This window comes from Gadus chalcogrammus, chromosome 4 (assembly GCF_026213295.1).
Source record: "Gadus chalcogrammus isolate NIFS_2021 chromosome 4, NIFS_Gcha_1.0, whole genome shotgun sequence".
Lineage (NCBI taxonomy): Eukaryota > Metazoa > Chordata > Actinopteri > Gadiformes > Gadidae > Gadus > Gadus chalcogrammus.
Window position 1 is genome coordinate 13,111,142 of NC_079415.1, and position 22,073 is coordinate 13,133,214.

Consider the following 22,073-nt stretch of genomic DNA (forward strand, 5'->3'; position numbering starts at 1 on the left):
GGCCAGATAATTTCACAAACAACATATTTTTGGTTTAATGTAAAAATGTTCTCCTGGATCATAATTCCTCATTCTCTCTCTGTGTGTCTCTCTCTCTGCTCTTGCTCCTCTCTCTCTCTCTCTCTCTCTCTCTCTCTCTCTCTCTCTCTCTCTCTCTCTCTCTCTTTCTGTCTCTCTGTCTCCCTCCCTCGTCTCCCCTGTGGTTTCCCTCTGTATCTCACAGTAGGTTCGGTACTAAGTGTGCACGCTGCGGTCGGCAGATCTACGCCAGCGACTGGGTGCGGCGGGCCCGGGGCAATGCTTACCACTTGGCGTGTTTCGCCTGCTTCTCATGTAAGAGGCAGCTGTCGACCGGAGAGGAGTTTGGCTTGGTGGAGGAGAAGGTCCTGTGCCGGGTACATTACGACACCATGGTGGAAAACCTCAAACGGGCTGCCGAGAACGGTCAGTACACCCAGCTTTTCTCTTTTCCTTTTGAGATTGTTTTTTTTTTCTGGCTTTTTCATTTTTTCTTCTTCTGCTGCTGCTGTTGTCGTCCAACAATAAGTTTTGGCTCAGGGACCCCTCTCCCCCGCCCCCTCTAAGCCACATAGATAATTATGTTTTTGTGTCTGGTGCATGGCTTTTTTTTTTGTTGTTTGAGGTTTTGTTTTGAATGAGTGCCACTAATAAGAGTATTAGTGGCTGTGTTTAACTGTCCGCTCAAATGATTTCCCCCTTGAGAAACTAAATTAGTCTTAAATGGCGTAGCATGTTGTGGTAGTGTGTACTTAGTGTCGTTTAGTCGATACTGTCATACACAGAAGACACATTGCATTGTTCCTCAGTGAGTCCACCAAGTAAAAACAACACTGAAGAGAAGAGCTGGTAACAAATGAAGCCCAGTTGTTTCACCAAAACAAGCACACAATTTGAATCCTGGATCTCAAACGCTCCTCTTTCGCTAAGATAACTTGTGTCATATTGGCCATGCAAATATAAGCAAATATTATAACGGATTCCAATTTCTGTCACGAGTCCAACGGATGAAGAAACCACTACTAGGATTCCTATCGCTGTATGCAAAGTGCTACCAATAGCAAGAACAGTCATTGTGATAACAAGCCGGCTCAATGAAACTCATTGCTTTGAATATCGCCACACTCCAGTGCATTGTAATAATAAATAACCAAAATGCTGTCCCTGTCTTCTCCAGGCAGTGGAATAACCCTGGAAGGAGCCGTTCCAACAGAGCAGGACACCCAGCCCAAACCGGCCAAGAGGGCGCGGACGTCCTTCACAGCAGAACAACTGCAGGTCAGACCCTCGCGTCCACACAGGCGCCACGCCGAGGGGAAAGGACCAATGTGAACACGAAGCATAGACGATGTTATGCTAACGGCTGGTTCCTTGGTTTCTGCTGCAGATCATGCAGGCTCAGTTCGCCCAAGACAACAACCCCGACGCCCAGACGCTGCAGAAGCTCGCAGACATGACGGGGCTGAGCAGGAGGGTTATACAGGTAAGCACGGGATTGATGCGTGCAGACAGAATACATCAGAGGAAGACTTTAATGAGGGCCAAAGTTTGAACAGGGGGGAAAATTGGAGAGTTATATTTTAAATGCTATTTAATAGATTTCGTTTGTTTTAAGATTGTTAATGTGATGAATTGTATCAATGTTTGAAGTTAGTTTAATATTTCAGTGAAATGTTTTTTACCCATGTTTTTGATGGGAAAATGTACTCATGTGAGTTGTGTGCGACATTTGTCAGTGAAATGCACCTACAGCTTGTTGACGGCTGGTTGTATCGCCGCTTCATAGGTCTGGTTTCAAAACTGCAGAGCAAGACACAAAAAACACACCCCGCAGCACAGCGGGGGACCCCAGGGACACCCCCAGTCCCGGATCCCGTCCTCGCTGCCGGATGAGCTTCATTACTCGCCCTTCGGGAGTCCTGAGAGGGCGCGCATGGTGGCCCTCCATGGCTACATCGACAGTGAGTGGCTGCCTTACGTCACTGCTCCTGGTCCTGGTTCCCCGAAGCAGCCCTTCTGGTCCTTTTCCGCTCACTCGAGTCGTTAGGAAGACCCGTCGCATGACCGAGCCGTTGTGCTAGAGCAGCTTTCACGGTCTTTCACTGAACGGGATGATTATTATTAAGATTCAGATTCACATTTTGATTTTGATTCAAATTAGGAGCCGATTTTAATTTAGGTTTGAATTCATAGTTGGATTTAGAATGTACAATAAAATGAATTTACAAGAAAATTATATTATTATGTATTATACTTTAATATTATACATATAAAATAATATGTCATAAGAACTTCAGGGGAAAAAAAATATAAAAAACTTCAAAATGAATTGGATCAATACATATTTGAAACAGATAGAAAAGCATTTATATAATATATAAAGAACATAAATGTATAAATTCTGCATTAGTTTCATTGCCAATGTGATCACATGGAAAGGATTTAGCATGGGCCTTATAGTGTTCCTAGCCTTTGGAGATCAACTAAATAACCCTTACTGTTGAACATAACAGAAGGGGCAGCATTTATTCAGCCACTTCCAAGCTGCTGTACTCTACTGCACCTGCCTCGTCTCCATCTGACCTCCTCTCTCCCGCTCTCCCTCCGTCCCCAGGTCACCCCTTCTCCGTCCTCACCTCCCAGAGCCACCCCCACCAGGCCATGTCCCTGCCACAGCTGCCCCTCAGTCGCTAGCCCCCCCCCCCCCCCCCACACCACACCACACCACCGCCCTCTCCACCCCTGACCTGTGAACCCTGACCCCGGCCGTCGGCCACTTCCACCAAATGGACCCCTGCGGGCCCCAAGGGAGTCAACTTGGAGTGGAGAAAAAAAAAAGACTTAAACAACTCCACCCCCCCCCCCCGGCCCCCAACTCCACTCACTCAGCAGGAATGCAAGAGAGAAAATAAATGAAGAAGAAGAAGAAGAAGAAGAAAAGGAAGAAGAAGAAGGAAGGGACAGGATTAGACAGGATTCTATCTCCATCAGGTGATGGCGTTGAAGGCGTTTTTATCCTGAGCAGGACGTTTCCCTCTCCTAGGTTACCCCCTGACAAGGACCCATCGCTCCCCCCTTCCCCTCCCCCCTGTGTGACCACCACCCCCACCTGCTCCACTCCCCCAGCCCCCCCCCCCCCCCCCCTGTTCTGATTCCTACTTGAATACAGGGAGGGGGGGGGTCCCTCTGAGACTCTGAAGTGAACCCAGGGTGGAGGTTTCCGTTGTGGCTTGTGGGGTTCTGCTCACAGCTCAGTTGACTGGAGGTATGACTCCGCCCTCTTTTCTCTCTCAGCGGCCCCGAAAGGAAAATGAAATGCCGGAACGTTTGGGTCCCTTTCTGTCCGTAATGAAAAATTCCTTAATTCTTTAGTAATAGAAAATGGTGCCTTACATTATGCGTAATTCAACAACAATTTAATAACAAATTTTGTATTCATTTAGCAAAAGATTTAAAAACCTTGTCATCCTCCTAAATGCCTTCAAAATGTACTGAAACATTGTTGATTGTTAAAATTAGACCCAGGGGCGGACAGGCTCTTAAGAACTACCACAAACCGGTTAATCTACCACTGTATTGTTATTTTTTTCATGGGGAGAAAGAGAGAAGGGGGTCTAAAGTGTTCAAAAATGATGAATCAATTTCCAATGCTAAATGTAAAATTCTTTAGTATTTTTCTTACGCTGTAAGTGAAATATTTATGATTTCTGGGGACTCCTGCGAAGGTGATGTCTATATTACTCTTTCTCTCCCTCCCTTTTTCTCTAAGTCTCTCTCCATATCCCTCTCTCTTTATCTCTCTCTCTCTGCACAGGAGTAAATTAAGTTCTGGTACAAAATTACAATATGAAAATAGACTGGGAATTGTCCATTGTAAGATACGTTTATTTTTTTTCTGTGTGTGTGCGTGTACATACATGTGTATGCATGTGTGTGTGTGTGTGTGTGTGTGTGTGTGTGTGTGTGTGTGTGTGTGTGTGTGTGTGTGTGTGTGTGTGTGTGTGTGTGTGTGTGTGTGTGTGTGTGTGTGTGTGCGTGTGTGTATGCATCCGTGTGTGTGTGTGCGTCTGTGTGTTTATTGGCAGGGCTAGAGACGATGCCCCTGTATTTAAGTGACATGGCCGTTCTGTGAAGAACAGGACGATGTGATGTTGAAGAGACAGGGACAGGCCCACAGCCTCTGTGTATTTATTGAGATGGTTAACCCCTGTAAAGCACTTTTACCCCTCCTTGCTGAATCTGTTTTGCTTTGTAAAAAAATATGAAAAAATACATTGAAAAAAAATAGTTTATTTGATAGACTGTGCATCCTAAATGTTTTGTGTAATAAATTACAATAAAATAGAATGTGAAATCATTGTTTTTTGGGGTTATTTAGAAATGTTGACTGGTGAACCAATGGCAAAAAGCATAAAAAGCATACAAATGAATCTCTCTGAAACAGATAACCAGTAGATAGAAATACATTACTCCATTGGTTTTATATTCTAAATTATAGGTTTACGGTTTCAGTTAAAATAAAATTCAGCGCCTAACTATAAACATACTGATAGAATTTGTTCCACGGTAAAGCTTGTTTAGACATGTGAAGGAAATCCCTTTCTTTCATATTTGTATGTGTGTGTTGCATATGTGTGTGTGTGTGTGTGTGTGTGTGTGTGTGTGTGTGTGTGTGTGTGTGTGTGTGTGTGTGTGTGTGTGTGTGTGTGTGTGCGTGTGCGCGTGTGCGTGCGTGTGTGAGAGGGCTAGCACTAGTTTTTTTTTTATAAAACAGGAAGTAATTAGAATCCCTGTCCCTGATTGGCTCTTTGTGGGTCATGTCTTTCAAAGGTTAGGTTTACATAAAACCCTGTATAACCAGCCTCTCAGTTAAGCAGGCTACATTTTTTAGAATTCATAGGCCTACTCATTTTTTTATTTTGATCAAAATATAGCAAAATCCAACCAACTATTAAACAGAAACCTGCAAGACAACAAACCAATAACACCAAGGTCCTCTTCTGCTTAAAGGTTCATTTGCTTTCAGTGACATACCGAGGTGCTTTAGAAGTCTTTGTTTTCGTTCTAGATGTCCGCATCGTGTCCAACGATCTCATCCCAAGCTTTCCTACACGTACGAACGATCCAATCGTGCTCGCGGTCGTCTGGAAGAGAGTCAACAGAAATACGTGTCTTCAGGCGGGGCATAGCGTTTAAAACCCTCCCAAAATTACATTCGCAATGTAACACTTGAAATACATGACAATCAGCGGAATTGTTCTCTGTAGGCCTATATTATGGGTGAATTATTATAATGCATGTCTGTGGGCGTGAAGGTGGGGCCTACGAGGGCCATTCAAACCGCGGGGACGTTTGTGAAATCAAGACACGATCGACAATTAGGAGAAAATAACTTCTCGGAGCTACTTCACACCCAAATAAATAATGCCCCAAAAATTGACGCCAATCTTTTTTTTTTTTTTTTTTTAGGAAATGACTGATAGAGCCGCTCATAATAAACACTTTTAATTGTTAAAACTATAATGAGTTGCTAATTGCAGGGGAAGTGAGAAGCAATTCTTTTTTTTTGACTGGAGCACGCGCAGCTGCACGCACTTGAGCCGCTCGCGGGCCTCACCCCAGGTTCCACCACGCGAGGGGCTTCCATTGTAGGCGGCAGGTCTCCCAACTCTCCGCTGATTGGATGTAATTGCCCGCGAGGGGCTATAACACTAACAGCCTCTTCAAGTCGCCTCTTTCTCCACCCGCCATTCTACCTGCCTCGCGCGCACACACTCAGATCAGCAGGTCATTTGAAAATGTGCGTCTCGCTATAACAGCGCGCGTCCCACAAGAGGCTTCAGCTTCTAACAGCTGCCGCGAGACACTACCACAAGTCTTTGTGTGACCGGAGCAGTCAAAGGACATTTCTTCAGCGATGTTTTCCAAGACTTAATTACAATAGCGCGCGCGGCCACGAGGAGATGACCGCAATTAACGCTGCCCGATCCCGCACGTGCGATTCGATTGGTCTAGATATAATGATGCCATTAAGACGTTTTTTTTTTATTTGCTTGCAATTTCGCACTCTTGAGACAACGTTAATGTGAATATTTAAGTCATCCTTAATAATAAATACAGTAATCTGGGAACAGGTGGCTGTATATTTAGTTTGGCTGCATGCAGTCTTAAGACTGAGCTGTTAGTAACGCGGGATGTAGCCTATCTGTCCCATATAGGAGCCCAAAGGCCCTAAGCGTTTTAGCAAAATTATAAACAAATAATAATATAATATAAATATGAATAATAATGTCACACATCATAATAAGACCCTATCTGATCTTATATCAGGTCTACAAGAATGGTGCAATTATGAATAACAGAATATTAGAATTAGAATTACAAGATCTAATTCTAGTTGTACCAATTAAATTAAAAGTTCCACAAAACACATGTTGATTAAACAATGTTCCGCATTATCTGTGAAGAAGAGAACGTGTGTGGAAGCAATAATGGCACCTTGTTAGAGTGTGTTTATCTTAATCCTTAAAATATACTCAGAAGTGAAAGTGTTTCCTTCCAACCTAATGGCAGCGAACTCAAAACAAACAGACACACAAACACACACACACACACACACACACACACACACACACACACACACACACACACACACACACACACACACACACACACAGAGGTGCACAGAAGCACACACACACACGCACGCACGCACGCACGCACGCACGCACGCACGCACGCACGCACGCACGCACGCACGCACACACACACACACACACACACACACACACACACACACACACACACACACACACACACACACACACACACACACACACACACACACACACAACCTTGACATGGTCTCATTATGTACAGCAACAAGCAAATAATTGCATTACAAAAGTTTACAATTGTTGTTTTGATGTAATCAACCATTTACTACTGCATGACTTTTTAGATTAAAATGAAAAAAGTGTCAAATGAAATAAAAACGTACTAAAGGTCTACTGATGTGATTGCTACTGTTCTACCATATTTATCCTCTTTATATATTATTACTGATGTTTATTTATTTATTCATTTATTTTAGATTTACTTTGACTATTATTATTATAATAAACAATAATATTCATAATGATGCTATCAATGAAAAAATATATTCTTTAGTGTATGTATTGCATTAAAATGCTGATCTGTTAAAACCCAAGGTTCCCTGGTTGCTGACGGGTTCGCCGTCAAAGCCCCCTCAGCGGGTAAGGGACAAAGGGAGGCGAGGGGTTCAGTCCCCGGCCGGGGGTGTCCTCGGCAGTGGAATGTTTTGAATGCTGAAGGCCCTCCTGAGCAGAGGGTGGAAGGGGAAGCCTGGCTCCAGAAACAGGAAAGTGGACAGAAGAACAAAAAGCGATACATGGTCCGCTTCTGCGGCTGCCCCTCCGCTGCTGTGTGCTGTTGCTCAGCGCCACGTGTGTGTGTGTGTGTGTGTGTGTGTGTGTGTGTGTGTGTGTGTGTGTGTGTGTGTGTGTGTGTGTGTGTGTGTGTGTGTGTGTGTGTGTGTGTGTGTCTGTGTGTGTGTGTGTGTGTGTGTGTGTGTGTGTGTGTGTGTGTGTGTGTGTGTGTGTGTGTGTGTATCTAGGTGTGTGTGTGTGTGTGTGTGTGTGTGTGTGTGTGTGTGTGTATCTATGTCTATGTGTGTGTGTGTGTGTGTGTCTGTGTCTGTGTCTGTGTGTGTGTGTGTGTGTGTGTGTGTGTGTGTGTGTGTGTGTGTGTGTGTGTGTGTGTGTGTGTGTGTGTGTGTGCGTGTGTGTGTGTGTGTGTGTGTATGTATGTGTCTCTGTCTGTGTCTGTGTGGAAGAGAATCCACACAAATCCCTTTGATGGGTAAAAGTGATTTACAACTGAGATTTGAATGGATCACACATGCACAATGAAATTGAACGGAAACATGACGGAAAAAAAGGCTGACGTTAGACTATGTTTCAATGTGCCCTTCCCAGCTCCTGACCAGGAGAAACCACTAGTACTGATTGACTGATGTTGTTTTCTATGATTAATTAATTTAACAGTTGCCACATTGTGCGATATATCTTTCACAGTTTATATAATGCATCCTCCTACAGGTTAACAATGACGCCAGAAAGTTGTGGTTTTGCTATCTTATGTCATGAGGTAATTCTACTGCGCACACACACACACACACACACACACACACACACGAGAACATGAGCCACACACACATGGGCACACACACACACACACACACGCAGACACACGCACAGAGACATGCACACACAAAAACACATACACATACACACACACACACACACACACACAAACATTCACAAATACACTCATTCTTTCTTTCTTTTCTTCCTTCCCTTTCCTTTGCTTTCCTGTCCTCTCCTGGGCATTTCCTTAACCCTTGCTACCCGGTCTGACCGCAGCCTACATGGCCCTACCATACCTGTGGGAATTAGGCCATTAAAACTAACAACTACCCACTGGTTAGCAACAGAATACAGATGGTAGGTGTAGCACTTCATACCATAAGTTTCCTCGGGTATTAAAGCCTTTCAACTTTTGTCCTTGACTACAGACAAGCTAAAAATAGCCGTTACCCTCAGTGGACATCAATACTACTGACATTTCAGACATTTAAAGTTAAAAAAATGTAAGTGCAGGAAATGATTCCACAAATATTCCACAGATGATTATCAATGTAACTAACATAGTCCATGAGTGTATACTTGTTTAATTTACATGTTGGGGATTGTGCTGCAAACCAGCTAAGCATTCATAGATCTAATCAAACCCATTTCTGAAAATCCCCAACAATCCCAGTAGAAAACCAGCAGGCAGAGATCTGACGAATCACATCCAAACCAAACTCATCACCTCTGATTGCCTGTGATCCATTGTATTGATAACTGAACTCTGTAAATGATATCTGACTTTTTCCTAATGGTCCTAACACAGCATATCTAATCTATGACCAATCTGGTCCACCATTATAAGGAACAGGTGAGTTGTTTATTTCTGCATTGGTTCCATGATGTTTTATGAATAATGAATCTATTCATTTTATCTTCCAAGCAGGCAGGGCTGAGAAGCAATGCTTATTCCCTATAGCTTAGGCAAAAAAACAAAACAGCCATGTCACCATCATGACATCACTAGCGTAACAACACCATCCCAACAACACCACCATCATGACATCACTAGTGTAACAACACCATCCCAACACCACTATCCCAACACCAGCATCATGACATCACTAGTGTAACAACACCATCCCAACAACACCACCATCATGACATCACTAGTGTAACAACACCATCCCAACAACACCACCATCATGACATCACTAGTGTAACAACACCATCCCAACAACACCACCATCATGACATCACTAGTGTAACAACACCATCCCAACACCACTACCCCAACACCAGCATCATAACACCAGCATCACAATACCACCATCACAACATCACCATCATAACACCACAATCGCAACACAAGCCTCAAAACACCATCCTCACAACGCCACCATCACAACACCACCGTCGCAACACAAGCATCCCAGCACCACCATCGTGACACTACCATCGCGACACCACCATAGCGACACCACTATCTCGACACCACCATCACAACACCAACATCACGACACCAGCATCAGAACACCAACATCACGACACCACCCTCACGACACCGCCATAGCGACACCACTATCTCGACACCACCATCACAACACCACCATCAAGACACCACCATCACGACACCACCAGTGCGACACCACCATCATAACACCACCATCATAACACCACCATTTCCATTATCATATGACAGTAATTAACTGTTAACAGTTAAACAGTTTAACATAAATGTATTGTGCGTGCTGCAGCAGGTTAATGATATTGGCTCTCCTTGCTAGACACCTCTGTGAGAACCCAATTTGCTCCCAGAAGTACTTCGTTCACAAATAATAGCTGAACGCGAAGGATGTCCACGCAGCTCAACTGAACCTTTATACATCTGACCCACATAAGCAGAGATGGTCGTCATACAGCAAACCTTAATGAAAACCTACACACATCGTACAATATAAATCATAATGGTGAAGATCAGTACGTACTCAAGTTTTTCTTGATCCACTAAATCACCAACTGTGTTTTTCACATTTCTCTTTAAAACAAAAGCACATGCCCTCAAATATCAAAATGCCGCCTTGCAAGAGACAACGGAGCTCATTGGAAATGTAATGTCATATGGCTTTATCCTTACTACATGGGTCATGATGTATTGTTTCCCTCCCTGCTTTCATGATGTCTGGGCGCTATGAAGCCAGAATGTCCTCAGGTATGTTCAGCTTTGTGCCGGAGATATCCTGCCGACACATTCTGTAAAGTGGGCCTTTCTCTTTTTTTCTTGTCTTCTGCAGATGGCATCCAAACAGCCTGGCCCAAACCCCTCTGGGGGAACGTCTATTGTTTTACCATTTGGCACGCAGCCAAATAGGATTGTTATTTTTCCAACTTAACAACGGTTACCAGGCACCCATAAATCAGACGGGACGCAGGGCTTGCTCGTTTGCGGCCGGTGAGATGGAGCTTAGATATTTCCGATAGAGCACGTACAATGGAGGTTCTAGTGAGGTAGAACCCATCAACCCTTCCATGATGCAACATGTGTCGGTACTTGTGTCAAACGGTCCCTTCCTGTCTGAGTCAGACAGCGCACCCCTGGCCTGGGCTTTACTCTAGAGGATGTCTGGTTCTTTACTGTAGAGAAGGGCTTGGTCTTTACTCTAGAGGACATCTGGGTATTTACTGTAGAGGTCTTTAATTTGGAGGGCCTTTGGGTATTTACTGCAGAGGTCATTACTTTAGAGGACCTTTGGGTCTTTACTGCAGGGGACAGCTGAGTCTTTACTGCAGAGGTCTTTACTGAAGATCCTTCTCAAATGTGGCTTACCTCCCTTCCCTTGGCCTGCAAGACGGAGGCCGCGCAGCAACAAATAGCAACTTCACACCCACTGTGACCAATAGGACCGCAATTCGCTGGGCTGAAAATACATCTGCACAGGATGCAGGAGGAGACTCTCCCACATGCAGAGGAGAGAACCTGTGTTTGTGTGTTTGCAAGGCTGAGTATCTTTCTTTCCATGGCTGCACAACATGCATGGTATGGGTGGGAGCAGACCCTCAAATGCTCGTACGTAGGAACAAAAATTCACTGTCAGTCCCTTTGGATAAAAGCCACGGGTAAATGACTGAAAATTTAATTGAAAATGGTGTTTATTGTTTATTTTTTAAAAGTATTCCCATTAGCTGTCACCAAAGTGGGATGAGCTAGTCTTCCTGGGGTCCACACATAAAGACACAAACCATAACAGTACACAAGATACAAATCATAATTCAGCTAACAATGATAATCTAAAAGGAGTAAATTTACTCCTGGCATCATAATAAACATCTTGTTTATTATGATGTTTATAATGATTTATCATTATAAACATCATCAACAACTAATTATTCAGTTAACGTTATTACATTCATGGGTATTGCATTCATATAGTAGGTATGTCCATTCCCTACTCACAAATTTAAATAGTGTATTCTCAAATTGTACTTGAACGAGACTTTGCTATTCAATTTCCGTATATTTAGTGGGCAATTATTCCACTGATTGATGGCATGAAAAATAACTGTTTTCTTTGTAGCATTAGATTTTGGACTTGTAGTGTCTGGACTAGTGTCTTCCCCCTGTCCTCGAACCCCACCCCAACAGGGACCTGACCAAGTATAAGACAGTAACCTGAACCCCACACACACACACACACACACACACACACACACACACACACACACACACACACACACACACACACACACACACACACACACACACAGACACACACACACACACACACACGCACACACACACACAGAGACACACAGAGACACACACACACACACACACACACACACACACACACACACACACACACACACACACACACACACACACACACACACACACACACACACACACACACACACACACACACACACACTAATGGTATTAACGATTGAAAAGGCTCTGACCTTAATTTGAAGACGTAACCTTATCAAAAACACACACGCACACGAGTCTCGTTTAGCTAAATGTGAACCAGAAAGCCATCCGCTGTCGATAGCGCCAAAGAGCTCTCTTCCGTTGTGAAACATGTGTATACATGAACACACAAACACACACAGCCCCCCCCACACAAAAACACACCCCTCCCACACGCACACGCATAAAAACACACATACACACACATACACTCACCATCAGACAGACACACACTATAGATATGCACAGGCATTTAGAATCGTAAACCCTTCTAATTCATGACATCGTCGGATGATGCGAATCACCGTGAGGAGTTAAAAAACTGGCAGAGAAGGTTGGAATTCCTGCGTTGAGACCTGACAGAGCCCATCTCCCTCAAATGAGGAGCTCTGACGTTGGGCACCCGATAAATGGAAAAAATGTGTTTTCAATTTTCCACTTAAAGAAAAGAAACTGGAAAAAATATATACAAAAAACACCATCATAAAGACGTATGTATGTCAGATGAGTTTGAACAATAACCTATCCACAGAGGGTCATGAGGGGCTATTTTATTGTTTATTATCTTATTGTATGTTTTGTTTATTGTCTATGACAACGATTGCGTCCCTTAAGTAAGTGACATGCTGCTTGTCTTTAGTGACGCCTTCATCTCCTTGCTTACTAGATCTTCCTCGATTCTAATATCAATTCTATTACAAAAGCATGAAAATGTAGCTTAAAAGTAATGCAGACCTTCATATAGTTGAAATAATCATATTATAACTATATTGTATTGTATATCATCCAATGCAACTTATTTGTGTATGTATGTGTGTTTGTGTGTGTGTGACCCCGCCCTATGCCCCAAGTCAACTGGGATCAGCTACATCCCGTCATGACCCTGATTCTTGATCCCCTGACCGCAGACACGGCGGGTCAAGAAAGGTGATTGTTGATGTTTGGACAGGATGACATTCAGTCAGTTCACCTGAAGCAAGTCATCACCACGGTTAAGTAAACCCCCTCTCTAAGATCTTTAGACAAGACTGTGCCTCGTACGGCCCGGACCTCTTGCATTGCTCATGGTTTAAGTGCATCGAATCGTCTTGATGATGAATCATGCGACACAGATCGGACGGGATACAAATGTCCATTATTTTACAACCACAGTGGCGTACCTGATCGTATCTGATGTGGTCCATTGAGCTGCTTTAAATGTTGATTTTAATGTGATTTCCCCGTTAAAATATTTTTCATTGATTACAGCATGCAATGACATGTAATATAGCAAGTAAGGGAGTCCTTATACTTTATCCACTACTTCCTCCCAATTGAACTGTTTGGGTTTTGGGACTGCATCAACAGGTCAGAATAAAACACAATCACATGCTTGTATTTCCCATGTTCCACATCCTTTTATCCTATTTGATAATGCAGCAAATGAAGGACATAAAAATACTAGGAGAGAGTTGGAGTGACTCAGGATATCTAGCTATTTGCTATTTGTGGTTCAAATCCCTGGCGCCGCCTAGCTAAGTGTCAAGATGTCCCTGAGCAAGACACCTAACCCTAACAGCTCCCAGCGCTTTGAGTAGCCACTGGTCTGAAAGCGCTTAATAAATGCCTCCCATTTGCTGTCAGAATAAGGTATTACTAAAGAGTAGTTACTGAGTGTATAGAGTGTACAATGTGATGGATTGCGTCTCACCGGCCGTTCTGAGGAAGTAACCGGTGTAGGTCTTCACGATGCGGTTGGAGGGGTAGTAGAAACCGTCCCCACAGTCGTAGCACCCTTCTGGGATGACGTGCGGTGGGTGCGAATCAGTTAGCTGAGACTCTCCTGTAGAGAAAACATACACAAAGAGAAGGAGGGTGTTGAATAAATAATGTTAAATAATCCTGGTTATTCCAACATTTTCAAAATATTCGTTTAGTCTGTTGTTTCATGGCCCATAGTCCTTTTCTATGCAAATCCCTTTGTTACATATTTTAAAGGTGGTATTTAAATAAAGTTAAGTTATTATTACTTTCATTATTATCTTCTTTTTTTTTTTACAGTGTACCAATGTTTCGTAAATTGAAGGACCTACAGGCAGGTGCAGACGATGGGTCTCGAACCCAGAAACTTTCTGCTCAGCCATTACTCTATCCTACCCCATACTATACAATAAAGAGTGATGGAGGGGCTTTAAGAGGATGAGAAGATGCATGGTGACCTGCAGGTCTCAGCCCGTTACATCTCTCGCTGTAGAAACGCCGGTCATAGCCATCACAGTAAGCCCAGTCATTGTCCTGGAAGACCAGACCATCAGCAAAGGTAAAAGTCCCCTGGAGAACAAATGATATAATACATGTATGAAACACTACGCCTTATATGATAAATATATATACTTGTATATATATACATATATATATATTTCAATAATAAATAAATAAATTTGTAACAATAACGTAATCCATTATCAGATATATACATACTTATATATATTTATATATAATGAAGCTATATCAGATATATAGATATAGATATGTATACATCTTTTTCCTGATATATTTGATGCATCACATGTTATATATATAGATACATACATACATACAACTGATATATCTATTTAACATGTGAATATTACGTTTAATAACTGTATAACTGTTGAAGCTGTGTCCGTAGACCTGGGGTTCATTGTGCGAGAATGGTAATCACTTGTATTTTAAGTCATCAAAAGAGGATTAAACTTATAGGATGGCCCTTGTCTCGAGTATGCACGAATGGAATGATACCGTGTATGTAAAAAACAAGGAGAAGGACACGTAAAAGTAGATAGAGAAACTCAATAACCAGGAAAACAATGTGAGCGATTGCTAAAGCGCAACATATGTAGTGCAACTATAACCAATGGGAACGAAACACACATGCACAAACGTACGGCAAGAGCAGCTTGCTCACACACACACACACACACACACACACACACACACACACACACACACACACACACACACACACACACACACACACACACACACACACACACACACACACACACACACACACACACACACCTGTTTAGCCAGTCCTTTCTCCCATGTCGTTTCATATTTACTTCCATTTGGAAAGTGCATCACTCCTTTTCCATGAAACATCCCATCCTTCATCTCACCAACGTATGTAGTCTCTGTGGGAAAGGTGTATTCACCAGTCCCTTCCATTCTGCAACATAGCAACATTATCTTAGCAAAATATAACACGTATGTATTATGTGCACTGCATGTAATATATGCAGTGACTTATTACATACATTGACAAGTGAAGCTGTGGTTATGGGTTGCATGACTACAACCACAACATCCAACATCCAACAACATTTGGACCTACATTCCATTTTTCTGATCTCCTTTGTAACTGCGTGGCTCCATTATTATATTCGCTATCGTCTCTTCAACTAGACAAACAGTGACAAAGACGTCCAATCAAAGGATCAAAACATGAAGAAAAAGTTTGCCATTCGCTACAGCAGTGACGAAGGATGGTGTTGATGGTGTATCCATGGAAACCAAGTAGGGGCGCAAAATGACCTCCTTATATTTCGTTCCATCGTTTTCTTTATGCATAGAATTAATAAGGAAAGTAAAACGTTCTAAAACAATACACAAACAAACGTACATTATAAATATATGACGTCGTTAAATATTTACAGCTCAATGTTGTGCGTGTTCAAAAAGTATTCAGTTGCTCATATGTTGGCCTACGTCATTTGAATGCGCCACCCAAACCGCGAGCATGCGCAGTAACCTGACCTTCCTAGCCGCTTCCTCGTCGCTCGTCTTGTAGTCCGACGAGGACCTTGGATGGGTATTAGATTTAGCTCTTAATTTCCAGCATTTGGGTCAGTGTGCAAAGATTCAACCATGCCCACGAAGGTGGACCTGCCCACCTTGGACGAGCTCAGCGTTGATGAGGTGGGTCGCGATCCAATAGTATTGACTGACCCAATGTGACATACCTAGCACAACATGCTAACACTGGCTAACACCAGCCCCGAACCTGAAGTCCACTTTAGGTCATTCACCGTCCGCAGCTTTAGAGACACCACTCTGGTACCTGCTGTATTCGAGCTCTCTCTGTCGTGTTATTAGTAGTGTTGTCTCTAGACTATTATCCATTTTCTGGACGTTTAAATGTATCCCTTCTCTAACATTCAGTCTACAAAACAAAACGTACTATCCTACTATACATATTCAGGACGTGCACACTAGCCATTATATTATATTATATAACGTAACGTCGTTGTAGGTGAGCCATTGGTGTTCAATCCATCCATTTGAACTGTGATGACAGCAACGTTGTATCACCAACTTGCGTACATTCGTTAACATTGTTATTACTAATGTCCTAACTACCAATGTCGGGACGACCTGTTGTCCTTGCAAGTTAATTGCAAAATAGATTTTGTAATTAAGTCCATTGCTGTTGGGCAAGTGTGACAAACATTGATCCTAAATGTAATAAGTTATGACGAAAATCATTAACTTTAGAAACGAATATTGGAAAATGTGTGGGCTCCTTCTCTGGTCCTTACGGTTCTGTTCTGCTCTTTGTTGGTCTTCAGGTCAACGTGTCATCGGCGGTGCTGAAGGCAGCAGCTCACCATTTTGGCTCCCAGTGTGACGCACCCAACAAGGAGTTCATGCTGTGCCGCTGGGAGGAGAAGGACCCCAGGAAGTGTCTCGAAGAAGGCCGCAAAGTCAACGCGTGTGCACTTAACTTCTTCAGGTATACCATGTTCTTTGGTCATCTATGCTAGGCACTATCCTGTTTTTTCATGTCAGGGTTTGCTCTGAACAACATTCTTTTGGCTGGTCTGGTTGGTAGAAATGATGGCAGAATTTTCAAACTCGTATATTTTTATTGTTAGAGGAGGATATGCAAGATTGCAACCAAAGCACAGCACTTTGGTCGTGTTCTCATTGTTCATGTATTAATTCACATTTCAGATTGTGTCCAAGGCCACAATCCAAACAAAGCAACTATATGTTTTATTACTTGAGGAAAAGGTTAGACAGAAAAAGGCTCTGTATTAAAAAACGGTTACATTGTTGTTTTTCATTGCAAACCCTTTACCATGTTTGGCAGGACCTTTTTATTTACTATTCAATATGTAAATATAATAATAATAATAATAATAATAATAATAGATTCAATTTATATAGCGCTTTTCTCACACTTAAAGCGGTTTACTTAGGGGCACAACAATAGATAAACAAGAAAAAAAAGTTATAGTTGATGGGGCTATGGTTGGTGAGTGATCTAGGAGTAGGCAGAGGAGAAGAGATGTGTCTTGAGGCGGGACTGGAAGATGGTGAGGGACTCGGATATATTAGAATCAGATGTTGGTTTCTGGGAAATATGTCTTCTCTTTGGGTCTTTAGGTGTTTACTTGTTGAGCATATTAGATCAAAAAGTAAATGGATTTACATTATTTATTACACACGCATAACTGTTTTTATATGTGCCTGACTTAACTCTTTAGTCAAGATGTATACATACTTCATTTAGAATGGGGAAAAATTTAATTAATCACTCGACGAGTTGGCTAACAACTAGACCTGCCAAAACTAATATTTAGCAGGAATATTAAGTATGTGTAAATACCTTGCTGTGGGCCTGGTGGCTGCCTCTCTGTGCCAAGTGTCAGGAGAGTCTTGTGCCATGACTGCTCCCTCCCCCAAAGTGTTGTTGATAATAGCCGCTAATGGTATCCTAGTCACAATTAATTCAATTTAACACGTATAGCTTACCAGTAAGCTTCTTGAGAGTATCTGTACCACTGTTGTAATGCTTTCTGTATGTGTAATAGTTGCTGCAAGTGATTATTTGATAATTAAAACCATAACAGTAATCAAGCATCTTGTTGGTTCACATTATGTCTACGTTGTAGCATCAATAATAAAAACTGTAATTCTTACCTTGAAATATTGTCTTGAGAGTTGAGCCCTTTTAGCCATGCTATCGTCTGCAATGAGTAATTTATGCTAACATTAGAAATAAGTTGCGTTCTGCCTATTGTTCGTGCCAACCAGAAGCTTATTATTTGTAGCTCCATGGAGTTGGAGAAGTTATAGTCACATTTGCCAGCAGGGCTGTTGTCTTTTGGTGTGAGATTGGCATGCTGAACTCCTGTGCGTGGTAACTAGTAGGAAGTACTGGACGGGTAATTACTGACCTCGGAAGCTGTGGCCAGGATTAAAATAATTAGTTCTTCTTGCTCAATTCGGCTCAGAGTTTGAAGATGTCAGTTTTAAAATGTTCCTTCAGAAAGTGTATTTTTACCCCTGTGACTAAATTAGAAAAAAAATTCATTTAGAAAAACCCAACTTTCCTATTTTAACTTGTAATTTCCTTTAGGTTGGCCAATGGCCAGGTCTCTTCGTCCTATCGTTGAATGTAACATTGTTGTCGTTTTATTCTTGTCGCTTTTTTCATAGTTAGGCCAGCTTGCTCAGACATAACAGTAGACGTGTGTATACATAAGAGTCAATCATAAGTGAGCAGTGACGTTGAATGCCCCTCTGCTCTGCGATATTCTTCTTGACATCTGTGGTCCTTTGTGGATATACAGAGAAATGGGCAACTGGCTGCATTTGTATTCTGTCCTCGCGTTAGGGGCGTTCTGAGCTGTTGATAGGAGAAGGGTCTTATGGTTTCCATTAAATGTCTACTTCTACTTTGAAACTAGTTTTAAGTTATGAATTAAAATCCCTTCCACGAATCCCTTCCACCATGTGTCATCAAGGCCACGCTCTGGAGATTTCAAATAATTATATTATTTACAATTAAGGAGGACTTTGTTATAAAGACATTATTCAAATTATTTATTTTATTTATTATAACATGATTTATAGGTAATCATTTTTGAGTAGTATAAGCTTGAACACGAAAACCTCCCCTGATAGATTGGTGACCAGTGTATGCTAAGGTATAGACACGGTAATCAGACACATCTATAACCTAGCTAACTATCAGCTCGGCTGTTCAGCGTCTGTCAAACTGCCAAGGGGAGGGGCTTGAGGAAGTTGTCTGGTGCATTTCACCCTAAACCGATTGTGTCTGTGTTTATGAAAGGTGTTTAGTGTGTGTGTGTGTGTGTGTGTGTGTGTGTGTGTGTGTGTGTGTGTGTGTGTGTGTGTGTGTGTGTGTGTGTGTGTGTGTGTGTGTGTGTGTGTGTGTGTGTGTGTGTGTGTGTGTGTGTAGGTGCATGTGTGTCTGGGTATTGAACAGGTTGTGGATTTCATCTCTAAATAACACCCACTTCTAAAAACAGGAACACGCGCCAGCCCCCCCCCTGACCCAAACGTAAACGGAGGACTCGCGTGACGGAGGATCTGTAATTATCGTAATGGGACGTGGTTTCACCAACGTGTAATTGGGCCCTGGGCCCTGGAGCGCTTGTTTATGTTCTTTGGGAATTTGTCAAACACCTTTCTTTTTTTCTTCTTTAAGAGACACTCCAATCAAATGATCTGGTTCTATAGTTATGACCTTACGGCTGCAAAAAACACAACCCTGGCAATTCAGTTAACGCGTTCTTATCGGAGCGCTTGTCTTCCAAAACTCACAATATCTTCTGGATCCCCTGGTGTAACGTGAGCACTACTGGAATGGCCCAATCTGATCCTAAATCCTGGACTGGGCTCCCGCTCTCCCGGCCCAGGTTAATCTGATAAGAGGAGGGGGATTTGTACTCCCTGGTTCCCATGGTTCTCAGTCAGGTTCTATCTCTCAAGCAAATCAAAGGGAAACTCTGACTCCCTCCAGAGCTCTGGAACCGAGATGACGGCTTTTCTCTTTTCTCTGACTCTGATCCAATTGGAAGGCGGAGAGTTTACACTCAACCCTTTTGACATTGTGTGTGTGTGTGTGTGTGTGTGTGTGTGTGTGTGTGTGTGTGTGTGTGTGTGTGTGTGTGTGTGTGTGTGTGTGTGTGTGTGTGTGTGTGTGTGTGTGTGTGTGTGTGTGTGTGTGTGTGTGTGTTGCAGGCAAATAAAGGGCAACTGTGCCGAGTCGTTCACGGAGTACTGGACCTGTCTGGACTACTCCAACATCGCTGAGCTGCGCCGCTGCCGCGCGGAGCAGAAGAGCTTCGACGGCTGCGTCCTGGACAAGCTTGGCTGGCAGAGACCCGACCTCGGGGAGCTGTCCAAGGTGAGCCAATCGTTAAGCACCGGGAGGGGACAGAGTGATCTGTGATTGGCTGGTTAGAGAGAAGAATGTCCTATAGAGTAGGGATTAAGGAGAAAGAGACAGAGGACTGGTAGTGTGTTTTTTGCTGGGGGTTATGAATGCATAAGAAGGGCTGAAGCTGCTGAAAGGGAGAAGAGGGCGTAGAACAGAGTGGCATTATGCTAACACTGGCGACTAGACGAGTAAGAAATGAGAATTGCTGCATTTTGTTGTGTGGACTTAATTGTGTGTTTTCATCAGACATACAATTAAGCGTCATGGTATCATCATCCATAATCTGATATTTTTGGATATAATCTATCAAATAAATACACAAGCTCTATACGACCATGTTCAAGAGTTGTTCCTTGAAGCAAGGCCAGGTTGCCCACAGCACACATCATTGATCCACCTCTCACGGTTTCCCTCCAGGTGACCAAGGTGAACACCAGTCGTCCTATCCCAGACAACCCCTACCACTCCCGGCCCCGCCCCGAGCCCAACCAGGCCATCGAGGGCAAGCTGGAGCCCGCCAAGCACGGCAGCAAGATGTTCTTCTGGAGCTGGTGAGGGAGGGCCGGAGCCACGGGCTCTGGCGCGACCTCTCTGGGCATCGGACCCTCAGACGGTCCGAGACAAGGGAGGCTCACACCAGATCGTACCGGGGCACCAACCTGGTTCTTCTGGCGTTGTCAAACACGTCTTTTTTGACTCAAAGAATAGTTCTGTGAACAAGGCTTGCCTCTCTTATCCTTCCTCATGCCCTTATGTATATGTAACGAGTGGACAAACAACGACACACTGTGTTATGGTTTGTGTTGGGAAAAACTATAATAAAAGTCTAATTTAAAACTCTTTTGTTTTTGGAATTGGTCCAATGTCTGCTTCTCTACAATTTTCATACACTTCTATAAAAACATATAAGGCTCATACGGACGTCATGAGGTGTGGCGTGACCGACGTCAGCGTGACGGGTCTCCGCTTTGGCAACACCTTGTTTACACGCCTGTGTTTTGTCAGAGCGCGTATTATTGTCACGCTGATACGGGGGGGGGGGTCGGAGGTCAGGGTCATTACCTACGGCCAGAGGCTAGCGGCTTCTGCTTCCTCCTTTTCTCCCCACTGGCTTCCTGTCTTTGACTCGCGTCCAGAAGAGGAGTCATGTTGAAGATACGCAGGGCCTTTAGTGTGCTGCCAACGCGTGTCGGTGGGTGTGCCTGTACACACACACACCCACACACACACGTCCACCACTGACCCGGGTTTGAAGAGCGGAAGTCTATGTCAAGACGTGCCGTCCTGCGGAACAACGCTGGCTGTGCCATTGAATAAAACTATTTTGATAAAGGCCAAGATTAAACGCCAGTGTACTAAAAATATTTTATAGTTCATTGTGCATACCCATAAAATTAATTGAGGTCGTCTTTCGACACTGCACTAGTCCGGCCACTTCGGATTAGCTTGTTTTGTTGTGTGGTTTGACTTTGTGTTCCGTCTCCAGCCCTAAGCATGCTGGGTATTTAACCTCTGTCAGGTGGTTGATTCCTATTGGGACCAATAGGCTCGCGCTCACAGTTTGACAGCTAAGACACATGAGCACAACAAGTGGTGACACAAGGGTGTTGCTCAATCATACGATGGAAGGAGGTCTCTTGTCCATCACAGAAATATATATTTTGATGAATTTTTTTTCATACACTGTCCGTCGGGAACCTTTGGGCTTCATGAGGAATGT

At 43.2% G+C, this 22,073-nt stretch overlaps 3 protein-coding genes across 3 annotated transcripts in view; 2 read left to right on the forward strand and 1 right to left on the reverse strand.

Annotated features, from left to right (window-relative positions):
- lhx6a (LIM homeobox 6a) overlaps nucleotides 1-2,719 on the forward strand; it is a 19,538-nt gene extending 16,819 nt beyond the window's left edge. The window contains exons 4-8 of the mRNA XM_056587837.1: nucleotides 224-444; nucleotides 1,196-1,296; nucleotides 1,406-1,501; nucleotides 1,805-1,979; nucleotides 2,633-2,719. Of these exons, the coding sequence (XP_056443812.1) occupies nucleotides 224-444; nucleotides 1,196-1,296; nucleotides 1,406-1,501; nucleotides 1,805-1,979; nucleotides 2,633-2,712 (673 nt within the window). The 3' untranslated portion in view covers nucleotides 2,713-2,719. The remainder of the gene's footprint in view (nucleotides 1-223; nucleotides 445-1,195; nucleotides 1,297-1,405; nucleotides 1,502-1,804; nucleotides 1,980-2,632) is intronic.
- Nucleotides 2,720-4,752: 2,033 nt separating this feature from the next.
- Nucleotides 4,753-15,782, reverse strand: morn5 (MORN repeat containing 5). The gene is made up of 5 exons (XM_056589344.1): nucleotides 15,494-15,782; nucleotides 15,181-15,328; nucleotides 14,337-14,448; nucleotides 13,829-13,960; nucleotides 4,753-5,162 (listed from the first exon to the last, which is right to left on the reverse strand). Exons 1-5 carry the CDS (start codon nucleotides 15,532-15,534, stop codon nucleotides 5,083-5,085), a joined length of 513 nt encoding a protein of 170 aa, XP_056445319.1. The 5' UTR covers nucleotides 15,535-15,782; the 3' UTR covers nucleotides 4,753-5,082.
- A 100-nt stretch (nucleotides 15,783-15,882) lies between these two features.
- Nucleotides 15,883-21,215, forward strand: ndufa8 (NADH:ubiquinone oxidoreductase subunit A8). The gene is made up of 4 exons (XM_056589343.1): nucleotides 15,883-16,077; nucleotides 16,728-16,891; nucleotides 20,155-20,320; nucleotides 20,771-21,215. Exons 1-4 carry the CDS (start codon nucleotides 16,027-16,029, stop codon nucleotides 20,906-20,908), a joined length of 519 nt encoding a protein of 172 aa, XP_056445318.1. The 5' UTR covers nucleotides 15,883-16,026; the 3' UTR covers nucleotides 20,909-21,215.
- Nucleotides 21,216-22,073: the final 858 nt, after the last annotated feature.